The 15,100-nt window shown below is 43.1% G+C and overlaps 1 protein-coding gene across 1 annotated transcript in view; it reads left to right on the top strand.

Moving 5' to 3' along the window:
• xylt1 (xylosyltransferase I) overlaps positions 1-15,100 on the top strand; it is an 81,882-nt gene that overhangs the window by 38,434 nt on the left and 28,348 nt on the right. The window contains exons 2-4 of the mRNA XM_069666190.1: positions 4,339-4,927; positions 10,417-10,589; positions 10,774-10,976. Coding sequence (XP_069522291.1) covers positions 4,339-4,927; positions 10,417-10,589; positions 10,774-10,976 — 965 coding nt within the window. The remainder of the gene's footprint in view (positions 1-4,338; positions 4,928-10,416; positions 10,590-10,773; positions 10,977-15,100) is intronic.

Here is a 15,100-nt window from a genome sequence, read left to right as displayed (position 1 = left end):
CAGCCCCATCTGCAGTCCAACGCAGCCCCTATCTTCAATGGCCGCCACTACGATTAATTCTGTGCCCCACCACTTCCTGCTCCGAGCCCGGTCCTGGAGATTAAAGAGCAACACAGCTCTTGGAGTCCTTTGCTCACAGGGGGAGAGGGGAGGAGGGGGCACTGTGTGAAGATTATTTATTTATTTATTTATACACAGGAGTCTCCTCAGTGCCTCTTTACAAATGCTACTCATTTCCACTTCAGGGCCACATGGGGCTAACTGCGTTTGACTGTGTCGATTAATTTGCAGAAAATCAACATGCGTGATGCTTTTTGCTTTTTTTACCCCAAAGAAAACAATTACAGCAAGCTGGGATTAATTCAAAGAAACAATTTTACACACAGCAACCTCATGCTCAAATGATAAGTCAGTCAGTTTATGTAAATTAATCCAAAACAATTTTAGCGATGGAGAACTGTTGACGAGGCATTTATCAAGGAAAGGGCATGAAAACATTTGCTGCTTCCAGCTTCTCAGCTTTGCACATCAACATTTCAATATCTCTGGGTTTCTTGGTGGACAAAAGACACATCAGAACCTGACTGTGACCACTTTGGCTGTTTGATGTTACTTCCCCCAAACATGCAAAAACTTAGACTGCTCTTTTTTCTCAACACTGCCATGTGCTGATTAAATTACAGCGAGCCAACTTGTTTTTTGATCAATCATCATCAGTTCAGTCAGAGTACCTCACTTTTAGCTCGCATATGCAGTGATGTTGCTTGGGCTGTGACGCGTTAAAATTAAAATCTTTCCCATACAGAACGATTTATTTATAGAACATTATGAACTAGATTTGTCGTGAAACTCGTGTTTAAATCACAGTAATCCGCAAGGGAAACCTTGCTGTCAATGCACCGCTGTTTCAACCCTCTGCACATCTAATTAGCGCAGACGAGATCACATGTACAGTTTCGCGACATGCTAGTTTAGCCACTACAACAACAACTAGCCATTCACCACAAATTTCATTTCAACAATTAATGATATGAACTTCGCAGTTCGGCTGCTGGTTTCTTATGCTCAGACGACGTTGTTACCGCTCACTAAGTACATGTCATAATTGACAAATGCTATTGACTTGATTTACATTAAGACTGCTCACAATGCTCCACAAACATCTCTGCATCATTTCATTCTTTTTTTGTTTCACATTGATTGACTCAGTTCACTTTCTGATCACTGTTAATCACATTTCATTCAGTAGATGTTCAGACTAGAAGATTTTTGATTTTCGTTTTTTTAGTAGACTGTGTCAGGGTGATGAGAATGTTTTGTTCATGTGTTAAAATCAGCACTTATTAATTAATTTAACAATATTTTATTTTAATTTAGTATGTCATACAAAATGAAGCTGTGTCTTGATCAACTTTTCAGATTTGCAATTTTATTCTTCTAATTTTAGATACATTTTGAACATATGTGAATATATCTGTTGATTATAACCACATCATACCATACCAACATCAAACATGAGTTTAACACTACAATTTCTCAGGAACCAAAAATTTTACCCATTCGATTTCCCACTCAAATCCCCACCCGTGGGTTCCAGGGACTCAACATCACTGCATATGTGGCCCTTGTATAATATGGTGCCGCTGCTTGCTTATTTCAGCTGAAGCCTAAAGGAATAGATTGACATTGTAGGAAAGATGCATTTGTGCTGTCTTGCCAGAAGTGGTAAATACGAAGCAACAGCCAGCAGCTGGTTAGCTTAGCTTAACATAGCTTAAATGGGAGCAGTAATTTAGCTCAGTTGCCAGCCAAGAAATGTCATGGCACAAAACAGAAAAATGTAATTTTCAAACACAAAGTTTCTGTTAATTTGTGAGCTTTAGTGGTGCTGGTACTTTGGACAGAGCCATGCTTGCTGTTTATCCCCTTTTCATTATGCTAAGCTAAACACTTAGCATCGCATCTATCGTTCATTGACCTGTTCGTCTAACTCTTGGCATACGAGTTTTGAAGCATATTGTCAAAGTACCCCTTTAATAAGCCTGATTATTTTATTTTTTTTAAAAACAGCTTCTGATAAGCCTCCACTATACATTTCTACATGAAAGATAAAATATAGATCCTCATGTGACCTTGCTGTGCAGAAGGGGCTAATTTTGTAAAGAGGAGCTTGGCATATTTTCAGAGATAAGACAATCTAGAGTATGCTATGTTTAATATCTATATATTATTTATTTAATATTTGCTCTCTTGGGCATTTTTCATCTCATCTTTTCGCCTCTTGTTGGGACTCAAAGCGAAAGTATCTGTTTCTCCAGGGCAAACACATGCTGTCTCTACTTTACGAGCCCTCTCTCTCCCCTAAACACACACACACACACACACACACACACACACACACTCACACACACACACAAACCATTGAACGCTTTAGTAAAAAAAAATCCACAAGAAGCATGCACTGTAGACACATAATCGTGAACGCACACAGCCTCATTTTACCTCTGCAAACATCCAGTGACTTGCACTGCATGGATTAGCACCCTTAAGCATTCCCTTTGAAACTCGGCAAGTAGGGATTTCTTTTTAGGTGATCACTGGCCTAAGCAGCTGTTACACGCAGGATTAGCAGGTTCTGCCATTCAGGCAACACGGTCTGTTTAAACTGGCAGGGTGAAGAAAGTAGAGAGACACAAGGAGGGAAGGAGAGGGGAGAGGTTATGACAGGCAGGAGTAGAGATGAAGCTAAGAACAGAATGGGAAGGAGAAAAGGAGGTGCAAGGGAAGTTAAATCGGGGAACAGATGATGAGAGAAGAGGAGCGAGATGTGGAAAAGAAGGGATGAGAGGTGAAGGGAGAGGAGCAGAGGGGTGGATTCGCGATGTGTGAAGAGAAGTGTGAAGGGAAAAAGGCAAAGATTCGAGTGAAGGCAGAGAAACATGGAGAGCAACGAATGAGGAGAGGAGAAGAAGAAGCTTAGAGGTAGCCAGTGCTGTGAGAATCAGACCTCTGCCAGGGAAGCAGCTTAAAAGGAGCTGACAATGAGAATATTATTCCTCCTCAGTCTTTATCTAGTTTGTTGTTTCTTGTTTCACTTCTATGCTATCACCGTCCTTCCTGTCTCTCCGAATGTGAAAGTGTGTCATGCAGCCACCTTTGTAATTGTGCTGCTACAAGGTGTTTGCAGAAGGTTGATGGGCTGATAACAGGCCTGGCTTTAGGGCTGGAAAGACATTTCCATGCTTTTTGGAGCCTCACAATAGCATCTCACTTGCCTCCTTTGTGTCTCTCACCTACCTGCTTCCATTCTGTCTCACCTACCTCATATTGCACTTAGCTCCCTCTCCTATTTTCTCTCCTCTTTTCTGTGTCTTGTAAATGGAGAAACACATCAGGGACCCCTGTTGTTATAAGCTCTATCTGTCCTCAGCCGTTTGTCGTTCCGCTCCCCCTTACTTCTACCCCTTCGCCTCCTCTCTTGTGTGTCTAGCAAGGTGTGCAACAGTGGTGTGGCAGCCCGGCAGCTTTCTTAGTTTTCCGTTTGATGCATCGCGGCACATTTCAGTGGAGAAAGCCAGCGCTTCTTGGAAGCAGAGCTTGCGCCTCGTGTCAGCGCTCCTTCGCCCCGCTCTCCCCACTTTCACTCATTACCCCTTTTCCTCTTTCTGCTCTCCCCTGTGCCCCTCCTTCGCTTTCAGCCTATTCTGCTGGAAAGATAGGGAAATTGTACATTCAGACGTTCACACACACACTCACACACGCACACACACACACACACACACACACACACACACGCACGCACACACATACACTATCTCCCATATGCAGACACACAGCGCTGTCAAGTGCAGCCTTTCCAGTCACACGCCACACCACTACAATTTCTTCACATTCTCATGTGGCTCCACTAAAAAAAGAAACATGCATACACACATAAACACAAACAGCCACACTATCTCACAGTCATATTCTGGCCCTTTATCCCTTCTTGGTAATCTGTTTACGGAGTGCCGGGCCCATTTGAGGGAGAATCTAATTGAAACCGGGGCTAATCTGATGATGGCACGGAGCGGCAGAGCCCTCAGCCCTGCTTCACCTCCAGTGAGGTTGCACCTTGTAGTCCCCTCACTGGATTCCTCGCTACTTCATTTCATGCCTCACGCTTCAATGCAGCGCTGCCCGCTCATTCATGGCACATTGATTGTTAATCCGACATTTGATATGCACCGCGCTCAGTCAATTCTGATCTTGTTTTCCTTGTTTGGTCCTCCCTCCTCCTCATTTCTCACTCCCCACCATTTACTTAACTCTTCCCTTGTCTTTCTTCTCCTGTTGCAGGATGGATATTACTCCCATCGGCCAAAGGAGAAAAATAGAGTGGACAGCAACAACGAGAACTCTGTGCCCAAAGACTTTGAGAACATAGACAATAGTAACTTTGGTGCGCGCTCACAGCCTCACCGGCAGTCTGTAGGGGCCACCAGCAGCAAGCAGCAGAGGGAGCACCTGCAGGAGAAGGCCCACGCCCAGCAGCAGGCCTGGCGGGAAAGCTCCCCGAGTCTGGGTCGCAGCTCAAACGAAGTCCTGCCCGTAGGTCACCAGGCGCTAGTGGTCAGCAACAATGCCTCCTACCCAGGTGGTCAGGGTGTCACAGGAGGGTCGCGGCAACACTACCGTGCCTCACAAGTCCAGCAGGCGCAGTCACAGCACAGACATCAGCACCCACACAGGAGGACGCCGACTGCAGCGCCACTGGAGGTGACCTACGACCAGCCACCCAAGTGCGAGATTAGTGGAAAGGAAGCCATTTCGGCTCTATCCAGAGCCAAGAGCAAGGAGTGCCGGCAACAGATCGCTGAGGTGTACTGCAGGCACAAGGAGGGGCAGTTAATGCCTGAGAAGGTCACTCGCTACTGCCCCATAGAGGGTGAGTAATTAAGCATTGTAATTGAAGATTGATTATTTGATTTAAGTTAATACAAATGGTTATGTCTGTGACGTTAGTGCAGTCACTTTGTATTCTGCACAAAGGATCGTCTCACTAAATGGATGGTAGTTCCCATTTTGGGGATGTCTGTTTGTGGAGGTTTAAGTGGTTGTGCTATTTGAAACCATGTTTGGTACAATGTATGACGTTACACACCCGAGACCCCTGAAACCTTTTTTTTCACTATAATGTTATAAACGTATGATTTTGGGACCAAAGTTCTTAATGACTATTTAGTACCAGCAAAATATCTCACAATGCCACAATGTCTCTCGCATGTAAATACATGGCACCACCTTGTCCGATGCCCTGCCTGCTTTAAACCTGTAAGAAATGCACAGACAAAGACATTCACTGAAATTTGATAATGAATAATCAAAACTATTCAAGAAAATAATAGGTTCATGTTTGACCCCAACCCGAGCAAGAAAATTGATTTTTCTGACGTTTAACTACTCAAAGTTAGATTGTGTTTATCTGTGCTAAACATAAATGTGGAAAAAGACTATTTGAAGGACATTAACACCCGGTCAGAGATTATGTTCCTGCATTTACTTTCTCCTGTTTGCATGCACTCATAGTACCGTGAGATATATGAGGATAAATAAATGGTTCAAATTCAGTATTTAAGTGAAAGCAGTAAAAACAGATGCTGCTCTTAAGAGCTTCTTACTGCAGTGCTCTTTAAACAATTTTTCAAATCACATTAAGAAACTTCCCGCATAGATTGAAAATCAGGAAATCAATAAGCTATCAGAGATTTTAGCTTGAACTAATTATTCTAGGAGACGTACTACAGAACAAAACACAAAGAAAAAACCTTCTGGAAGCAATGCTGACAGGTTGTCAATGTCCTTTCCTCATATTGTTTGACATTTCATTTTCTCTTCATTATTCCTCTACTCTCGACTGTTTAAGTTTTTTTTATAGCAAAAAAGAAAATAATATCCTGAGCTGAGTCAAAAGAAAGTTGTTCATCCAGCCTGACTTTAGTACATGGTAAAATATTTCCTGTTCTTGTAATTGCAATTCTCATCAAAGGAAATAACTCTTTTTTCCTGCTGTATAATTGGTAGTGTAAATTGTTAGAGAAATGGGGATGCTGCTTGTATTCACTCCAAATTGGTTTCCAATTTTCATTTGTTTTGTCAAGCTGGCCACGGAACACAGGTTCTGCTTTCCTTTTCACTAACAGGCGCACACAAACACACACACATGGGCCTTTTTTTCCTCTAAGAATTTATGGACATCTGCAGTCTGGTTGTGGATTCTGTAAACATAATCTGTTGCGGATGCCACCATAAGCGGGCATCATGCATCGGCAACCATGTTTAAATGAACAGCGCACACACACAGATGCATTTGTACACATGGGAGTGGACTGAATACAGCATGGACAGCAGGGGAGGAGGAGAAAGCTATTATACATCTTGCCTGTTCCAGTCAGATACCTTCCTGGCCCTCGCTCATGTTATGAGAACTGAAGAAGGAACAGTGACTTAGCAACTTTTTTACATTCCCTTCCCTAGTGCAGGAGTATCGTTTGTTGGGCCTAAGCTGCTGTCATCTCACACAGAAACTCACCGTCCCACTCAAACTGACATTTTGATCAAAGGAGACAAAGAAATGAAAAGGGCTTTCCCCTGGTGGCTGGGCTGTAACAACACAACAGCTAAATTAAATCACTTTTCTTTCTTACTCTCCGTCTGCCTGCTTGCTGCCTGCCAATGTATTCTCTCTCTCTCTCTCTCTCTCTCTCTCCCTCTCCCTCTCTCTCTTTCCTCCTCTGTACCCTATCCAAATTCAAGTCCTAACCTTGTTAGCAGAAAATTGTCCAATTTGATTTGATCGGCATTCTGTCCTTGAGGCCTTGGCTGGATTAGCAATAGTGTTAGCTCATGTATTAGCATCATTGAATACAGGAGGAGCATGTTCGATTTCTTTGTCTCCCATGCTAACTTAGCTTCTTCTGATATGACTTGGCTGCTTTGCTCCAGCTTGAGTACTAGCTGACAGTCTGTGAACATGTGCCAACTACTGTAGCTTGAACCTAATGGCCTAATAGTGGAAATAATTATAAAATTATACTGAAAGCTGCTAATAGACAATATATTTATAACAATGGATAACAAATTATTTGTATTAACTGAGCCGCTTGTAGTGAACCTATAAAGAATTAGCAAATTAGAAGTCCCCCTTATGAGCTTGTTAGCTTCTTTTAGCTCTTTCTCTTGGTTTTCTGGCTGCCAACTTAGCTGTTTTGGTTCACTCTCACTCTTATCGCCTAACTTTTGGCCACGGCAGGCAGCTGTTAACTAGAGCGCTTCAATGCTACCTGCCCAGCACCAAACAGCAGAGATAGCAACTGCTGCTAATTGTACCGACATATAGAACCAGATATTTCACTTAACTGTTTGTTTACCAGCATTTTTTTAGCTGAAAGTGTTAGCTGGTGATGTGGACATGAGTGCTGAGGTAATTCCTAAGGTAACTGAATGAATGTTTGGTGATAACTTGATGGGTTAAGCCATATGCTAATGGTGAGCGCAACATGATAGTTAGGTAAGTTGTTAGCTGCTTGTCGTAGCTAGCTTCAAATTAATGCTATTGCTGCTCTTTCAAGATCTAATCTCGAAGATTTCAGTTGCATTCTCTATGGCGGCACCTTTGGCAATAAATGGCAATGGCTTGGAGTACACTTCCCAATTTAACCAGACGTCCACGATGACGTCCATGATTTTTCTCGCTGGCGGTCGCTTTCCTTTTTACACTGTTTGCCTTCATCTGAGCGTTGAATTTGTTTCTTTTTCTTTGGATTTTCACTTATTTTTGAAGTTGTATCTGTAGTCATCAATCTTTTCTTTGTTTGTTCAGCCATAGTAGATTACTGTTTACTCGCAACACTTGCAGAGACCGGAAAAGCAGCTGCTTAGCTCCGCCTACCTTCTCTGACAGACCAGCCACTGCTGGGTGATGGAAAACGTGTCACTAAGTCGGCGATGCTTGTGATTTTTGACACCCAGTCCATAATAATACTATATACTGCAAATGCAAAGGCTTTCATCACCATTGTGTTACCTCATTCAGCGATAGATAGGGCTAACATTTATTTACAAGAAAATCGTTGCGATTATACCTTTAAAGAAAAGTTATAAATAAAATAAAATGCATTACTGTGTTTATTAAAATCAAACCCATGGATAGTATTGATGTTTTGAAAACTCGCTAGATGAGTTGCAAGGGGCAAACACCATCCCTGAGACATTTTCCAATGCAATTTAATACAAGCCCTTTGGGATATAGCTCAGCGCTTGTTCTAACCCCTTATATGAGCAGTTAAGATGGAGGGTGGGTAAGAGCCTGAAGTTACACAAGATAATGGAGAAGAGAGTTGGGTGATAGCAGATGAGGGAGAGGCAGTTTAAAAGATTGATGGCGATGGGTAGGATGATGAAGAGTGATGAGTTCAAGAGGAGGACTTCTGTTTTTTCTTTAAGAGTACGCCTGCAGTCTTTTCAGGTGCACAGTCTGTAAAAAAAAACCTACATGTAAGGCTCTTCTGCAGATAAACACACATACTCGACAAAACTGACAGTAAAATTTAAGTTCTCACACACACAGCAGTGCTCATTAGTTCAGCTAGCTAGCATAGCTCACACTCTCAAAGTGCTTTGTGGAGCGACTGGCCAATTATACGTGTGCAAAGCAAACCAGTGAACCTTCTTAGCTGGCCACCAATTACCGTTCAATCTGATACGGCCCACAGCAGATTTCCCCCCTGAGCTGTCACACATACACTCACACACAGGCAAAGAGAGAGAGAGAAGCCAGAAATAAATACGTGACTGACAGGAGCCACAGCCAGTTGGGGCCAAGGGAGCGTGTCATTAACCCCAACTTTGTGGTCAACCTTTAAACACAGCCATGTTGGACACCTGCCCTTAAATTTGAATGAATGAGATTAACAGGAGGCAGCAATCCCCTCTTAATCCCTCCTGTCAACTCATAAAGAGAAGACATGTCGGACACTTGCCCTAAAATTTAGAGTAATTACAGGACCCTCAGGCCACGCAGGGAGAGGAGCCGGGAGGGGCTTTTTTCAGGAAACATAACCTCGGGGGAGTAAACAGCCGCCGCCTCAGTATTCCCTCGGCTTCCTCTTCTTCCTCAGCACAGACAGGCTCTTGGGAACTGAAGTCCCAAATTAAAGTCATTAATCTCCTTACGGCACGTTCTGTGAACAAACACGTCTTATAAGCTGCGTGTGCGCATTTGCTGTAATAACCGAAGATTTAAAAACAAACAATGTTGCTGGGGGACTTGGTGGTGCAGAAGGTTTGAAGTGCAAGCATTTGTTTTTTTCAGTGGTTAAGGGTGGTACAAAACCACACAATGGAATAATGTGAAGTTACCAATGGCTCTCCAGAGATTGTTGGAATTGTTTAATTTGATAGTGGCTTTGCAGTCCGGGACCAGGGTGGTGTTTGCCTGCATGCTTGTTTTTGTCATTTGTGTGAAATCCAATGCATCTTCTGGGAGTTTGGCCTGGGAGAGGAATGATGATACGTCAAACCATTCTCCACCCTGAAAACCCTAGAGGAATCGTTTATAGGATTCCTGTCTAAATGAGGATAGTAGTTACAGTGTGAATCATCTGGCTGAAATTGTCATACTTACAACTTCATCACACAACAAAATGGATGAGTGGTTTTGTGGTTAGGTTTTCCTTTGCTCCATAACAGGGCTGAAGTAGCTGTATGACATTTTTGTTCTTTTTTATTCATTTATTTACACGTATCTCAGTTGTAGCTCGGCTTTCTTTCCCTTTGCCTAATCCTGACCAATCTGGCCTCCTGAGAACAAAGCAAAGGGGAGTTTAAAACATGATACAACAACCTCTGCCTGTTACAATCAGTTTTTGTCAAGGTATAATGGTCTGTATCTCTCTAAGGGAGCCTTGTTTTGTTGGAAGTTATAAAACAAGAAGACTGTATTACAATTATAAACAATGCAAAATACCCACTGGATGATCAGTTTTGACATAGCCGTTAATATGCTCATCATACCACCCCAACTGACATTTACTGTGTTGCCTAACAACCTTGTTGTTTAGCTATTTCCATTTATTGTTTCATAAAAGAGAAACTGTCATTGATTGCTATATTCATTATGCTTTAGAAATTGCTTTCTGTGTCCCTCCAAGATATTATAGGTGCTCCCCATCATGTAGTGACTAACAGTGCTGTTTGTGCAGCCTCTCATGGATGATCAAATAATAACCGATTTGATTAAGTAATCAAGCAAACACCCACAAATAATATTACTAAAGAAGAATCCATGCAATATTGTGTGAATTAAATGAGTTACACGATTTGTATTCACTGGTATGAATTCATTAATGTAGACATTGTTTCCTTTGTGCCTCGCAGGAAAAGCCAATGCTAACGTACAATGGGATGAGGACTCTGCTGAGAGCTTTCCATCAAAACCAGTCAGAATAGCATTTGTGCTCGTGGTCCATGGACGAGCCTCTCGCCAGTTCCAGCGCCTCTTCAAAGCCATCTACCACGCCTCGCACTTCTACTACATACACGTGGATCAGGTGAGCCACAGATGTACCTTTGATGAGAAAACAGCCCAGCCCTTTTAAAACTGCTGTTTTTTTCAATGAAGCTTTGTTAGATATAAACAATTGTCTTGATGTTTTGATTACGTTCAATTGTTAAATTGTTATTTCTTTGTACCAGATACAACAAGTCAGTGTTGGATCATTTCTTTTGTTTCAGCGCTCCAACTACCTGCACAGACAGGTGCACGCCATGGCCGCACAGTATCCAAACGTGAGAGTGACACCCTGGCGCATGGCCACCATTTGGGGCGGTGCCAGTCTGCTGACCATGTATCTTCGCAGCATGACTGACCTACTGGCCATGAGGGACTGGAGCTGGGATTTCTTCATTAACCTCAGTGCTGCTGACTACCCCATCAGGTAGCAGAGATGGATCTAACATATAGGGGACTTAAGGTGGAGGTGGGGGCTGTGGGGAGGGCAGGCAGGTAATGAATTGTCCTGTAAGGAAATAAAGTGAGGTCTACGGGTAAACATCTAATATAGGTGACAATGGCAGTCACCAGGGCACAACAAAAGCAGAAAGCTTTCAGCCAATATGGAAGAAATTCAATACACACTGGTCCGAGCTGCTGTGGTTAACAGTGAGCTTTAAATAAGAGTCACTCCAAAGCAAACAGATCAATGAAGTAGAATCTCGGCTTTTCTCAAACACTATTTGTTAACACATTCTCTTCCAAGTCCCTGCTTCCGTGCTTGCACTCCATTGAATGGGTTACACGGTGAACTGATTACAATTTAATTGCCCAGGGTCAATACCTATTGACTTTCCCGGCTTGCTGTGTACAGTACAGTCTGAAAGTCGCCTCTCCACTCGAAAACAGCCCTTTAAAGAAGCTGTAAAGGGTAATTAAAGCAGCACAGTCTGCGTGAACTGGACGTGAAGTCATGGAAATAGCAGATTGGAGGAGAAATTCTGTGACTTTTTTTTCATGTGAGTTTATAGTCCTTCTGGGAGTTAAGGGTCTGCTGGGTTTTTGATGTAGCTCTGCAGCAGCCAATTAAAATCCTCCTATTAAGTAGAGAGTTATCTCTTCTGCGCAGCCAGATGTCCACCCGTTGAATTTAGACAAGCTGTAATGGCCACTGGGTAAAAGGAAGCTGGATCTGATGTCTAACAGCTGGAGACAAGATGCAGGGGCAAATGTGTTTTTGGTTAGAAGACAAGCTCAGTCTTGTTGTGTTTACTTTTTTCACCATATCGATGAACGCTGCTGACATGCTGTCCGTGCATGTTTGTCTGTGTGTGCATGTGCACCAGAGCGTGCACGTCTGAGTTTATATCTTGCTGTCTGCATAGTTCAATGTGTCTCAGTGCCTGTCTGCGAACATGTGTGCATATTTATCCTCTCTGTGTGTCTGTCTGTCTGTCTTTGAATGCATGATTAAAGGTATTAGCGAGTGAGTACACCGAGGCACTGTTTTCTTCCTGTCATTTGCCTCCTCATTTGCATGAGGGTGATGTTGTTGAGAAAAGGGCTGACAGTGGAGGTTTTAAGCCCCATCTGTTGGGAAACGAAACGATTGATGGAGCGAAAGAGGGAGCCGAGAGGCAGATATGACAGGGAGAGGCGAGGGAGCGAGAAAAAGCAGTTAGGGAAGGGGAACAAGAGGGAACTGCATGTTTTGGATCCATGCAATATGGAAATATGGAAATTGAACTCTTGCATCTTTGCTTAGCAAGTACATTTGTAACTACAGCTTGGATTTGACCAAGTCTGCGCGCTGCATATTTACTGGGTTGAACTTGCAGATAGGGTGCTTTTAAGCGGCAGGCCTGGGTTCAAGCCCCTGTGAGACAGAGAATCTGTGCCACTCGAGTGTCCTCAAGCAAGAAAGTGACACCCATTCAGCTGTTTTGTCGCTGACAATCCTGTTTGATTTCTTTAGGAATGGGATCAGGTGGATAGAGACATTCTCCCTCAGAAATAAACACCTCAGCATTACAGTATCCTATGGACTTACTACAGCACAGCAAAACATGTTGGAATAAGCAGATACCTCTTATTTGCCAGACTGCAAACACAACAGTGTATTAATCTGCCGGTATGCTTCAACAGAACTGCATGTTAGATGGTTGAATAGCCTGGGGGAGGTTGTGTCCGACCGCTTCCAATCATTTCTGTTAGTTCCTCAAACCGACAGTGTTAAATTCACACGTTGTTCATGCCATGATTGGTCGGCTGTTCTGAGGTGAGAGAGGAGCCAGGGTTTGAAATTGTCTCTCAGTTCTCTTGTTTTCATTAGTTACACAGCTATGTCTGTCACTTTTCATGTGAACAGCTGATTGCAGCACTATGAATGCCTTCCAAGAAAGAATGAAATTAAAAAAAAGTGAGCTGCTATTAAAAAAGTGTCCCTGCCCCCAGCCGGCCCACCGGTAAATGTGGCATTTCTGAACCATTAAAAACACATCTGCTGTCTCACTAGTTTGAATCACACTCAACAAATGTTTTAAGCATCACGACTCTTACTCTTTTATTTCCTTTCTTAGTAAATTTTAAGCTTTGAGTCACTATTTGTATTAATTATTAGACATTTATTCAGCTAAAAGTTTGCACTGTGCACCAGTCTTTTCTTTGTGTAGGCCTAAGTTACAGTATTTTGGTCACAGATTTTCCAAATGGTATTGGTTTTGCTCCGCTGTGACCATACAGCTCAGGGGCTGGCAGGAAAGGGGGCGGGGGGCCCCCCTGCCCCGAGCTGCCCTGACTACTGCTGTTGTTATCAGTGGGACTGGAGACAAGCATTATTTCCCCTCTAATTCCCTGATAATGTCTGTCCTGCCGCATGGATGGCTCTCAATGGCAAACCCAGAGCCCCTCACACCAGCAGAGGGGCCGTGTGTCCAGGGGGAGATATACTGTCTGTGTGTGTGTGTGTGTGTGTGTGTGTGTGTGTGTGTGTGTGTGTGTGTGTGTGTGTCCAGAGAGGCCAGAGGATGAGTTACACGCTTGCTTTGTCAGAGTACAACCGTCTTTCCCAGCTTTTATCTACACAGTCTCCTTGCTTTTACCTCCTTTTCCTCCTTTAAAGCTCCTTTCATGGACTTTACAGCAGCTTTTAAGAAGCCGGCGCTCTGTGAGACAATGACTGGCTGCAGGCGTCCCATCTTCTAATCTTTTTAACTTTGTCATCTCTCATCTCTGCCTCGGGAAACTGTTGTTTCTCATACTTTAGCTTTGTTACATAAGTGATAGGTGTCACTCTTTTTGCTTTACAAACCTTAAGAACTATGAGCCGAGCTCATTTGAAAATGTAAAAGTTTGAATTTAAAAAAATGTTGAAAAGCAGGCAGGATTTTGTTCTGAGTTACAGAACTTTTTGTAGATTTTTCAAGGAATATATGATGAAGTTAAATCCTTGAGTGTTATTCCCCATCCCCATATCATCACATTATTATTTCAACATAAGTGAAACAGTGGCATTATCTCAAGTTTGAATGCCTATGTTATTGAAAAGAGGCTAATTTCTTAGGTGTGAGTTGGGGTTAAGACCCGCAGCAGTGTGTGTTGTGTGTGTGTGTGTGTGTTTGTGTTACTGTAGTGTGTGCGTGTGAATACCGCTGTGAGACCGAGCAGCCACAGGGCTGACAGTAAGCAAACTAGACCCAGTGGACGGGGTGACCACTCAGGTGGCAAATCTGGAGCTTGACATGAATTCCCCTCGCTCTGTGTTCGTGCGTGTCTGCGTGCCTACAAGCATTTGTGTGTCTCTGTGCATGTATACTGTATTGTTAGTGTGCAGAGTAGCAGCTACACACTGTGTTTGCTTGTGTGTGTGTGGGAAGTAGAGACAGAGAGGAGCGCATGTGTCCGTACAGCACATCATCAGTTAGGCTTTATGGCTCAGGACCTCCTTAGATAAGCCCCCCAGGCTGTGAAATTGCTCCTTCAAGAGAAAATGACATTAATATGCGCTTGTCCCTCCCCCCACTGATCCTTGAGCTTTTTACCAGAGCCTCGCTGCTCTTTTAGAAAGGCAAGCCAAGCCATCATGAAAGGCTCCACCACAGATGAAATGTTCGAGCCATTGACTGGGGCATAGCCTGCAGAGCAAAGCTTTTAGCCTGTCTGGCTTGTATGTAAGGAAGTAGACTGCTCTACAATGTATTAGCAGCATGAAGTCATTCATCAAAATCATGGAAAGCACAATCTTTTGTTTAATCCTAAATAGTTTTAGCCGCTTTTAGCTAACTTTGCTCCAAATCGGAACATTTTCTCAACAACTTCAAAGTCCCCCTCCACTCCACAACAGCATTTCACTTGAATATTCGAACGCCACAGTGCCGATTATTTGTTGTGCTGTTTGTTTCCACATTCATCTGCCTAAGTTGGAACTTTCAAAGCTTAAATCTGTGTTTACATCACAACCATTTTGGAGTCAATTGTGGTCCAGTGCGAAAATTTAAACTTGAAGTGTCCTGTGCAAAAAGGCTGAGAAGTGACATTTCAGTGCCAACAGGTAAAATCTTGTTTGTGGTT

The sequence above is a fragment of the Semicossyphus pulcher genome, unplaced genomic scaffold, assembly GCF_022749685.1.
Source record: "Semicossyphus pulcher isolate SPU_LCO1_2020_fin unplaced genomic scaffold, fSemPul1.0.p SCAF_17, whole genome shotgun sequence".
NCBI lineage: Eukaryota > Metazoa > Chordata > Actinopteri > Labriformes > Labridae > Semicossyphus > Semicossyphus pulcher.
Note: the sequence above shows the minus strand (reverse complement) of the source record. Positions and strands in the feature narration are given on the sequence as shown.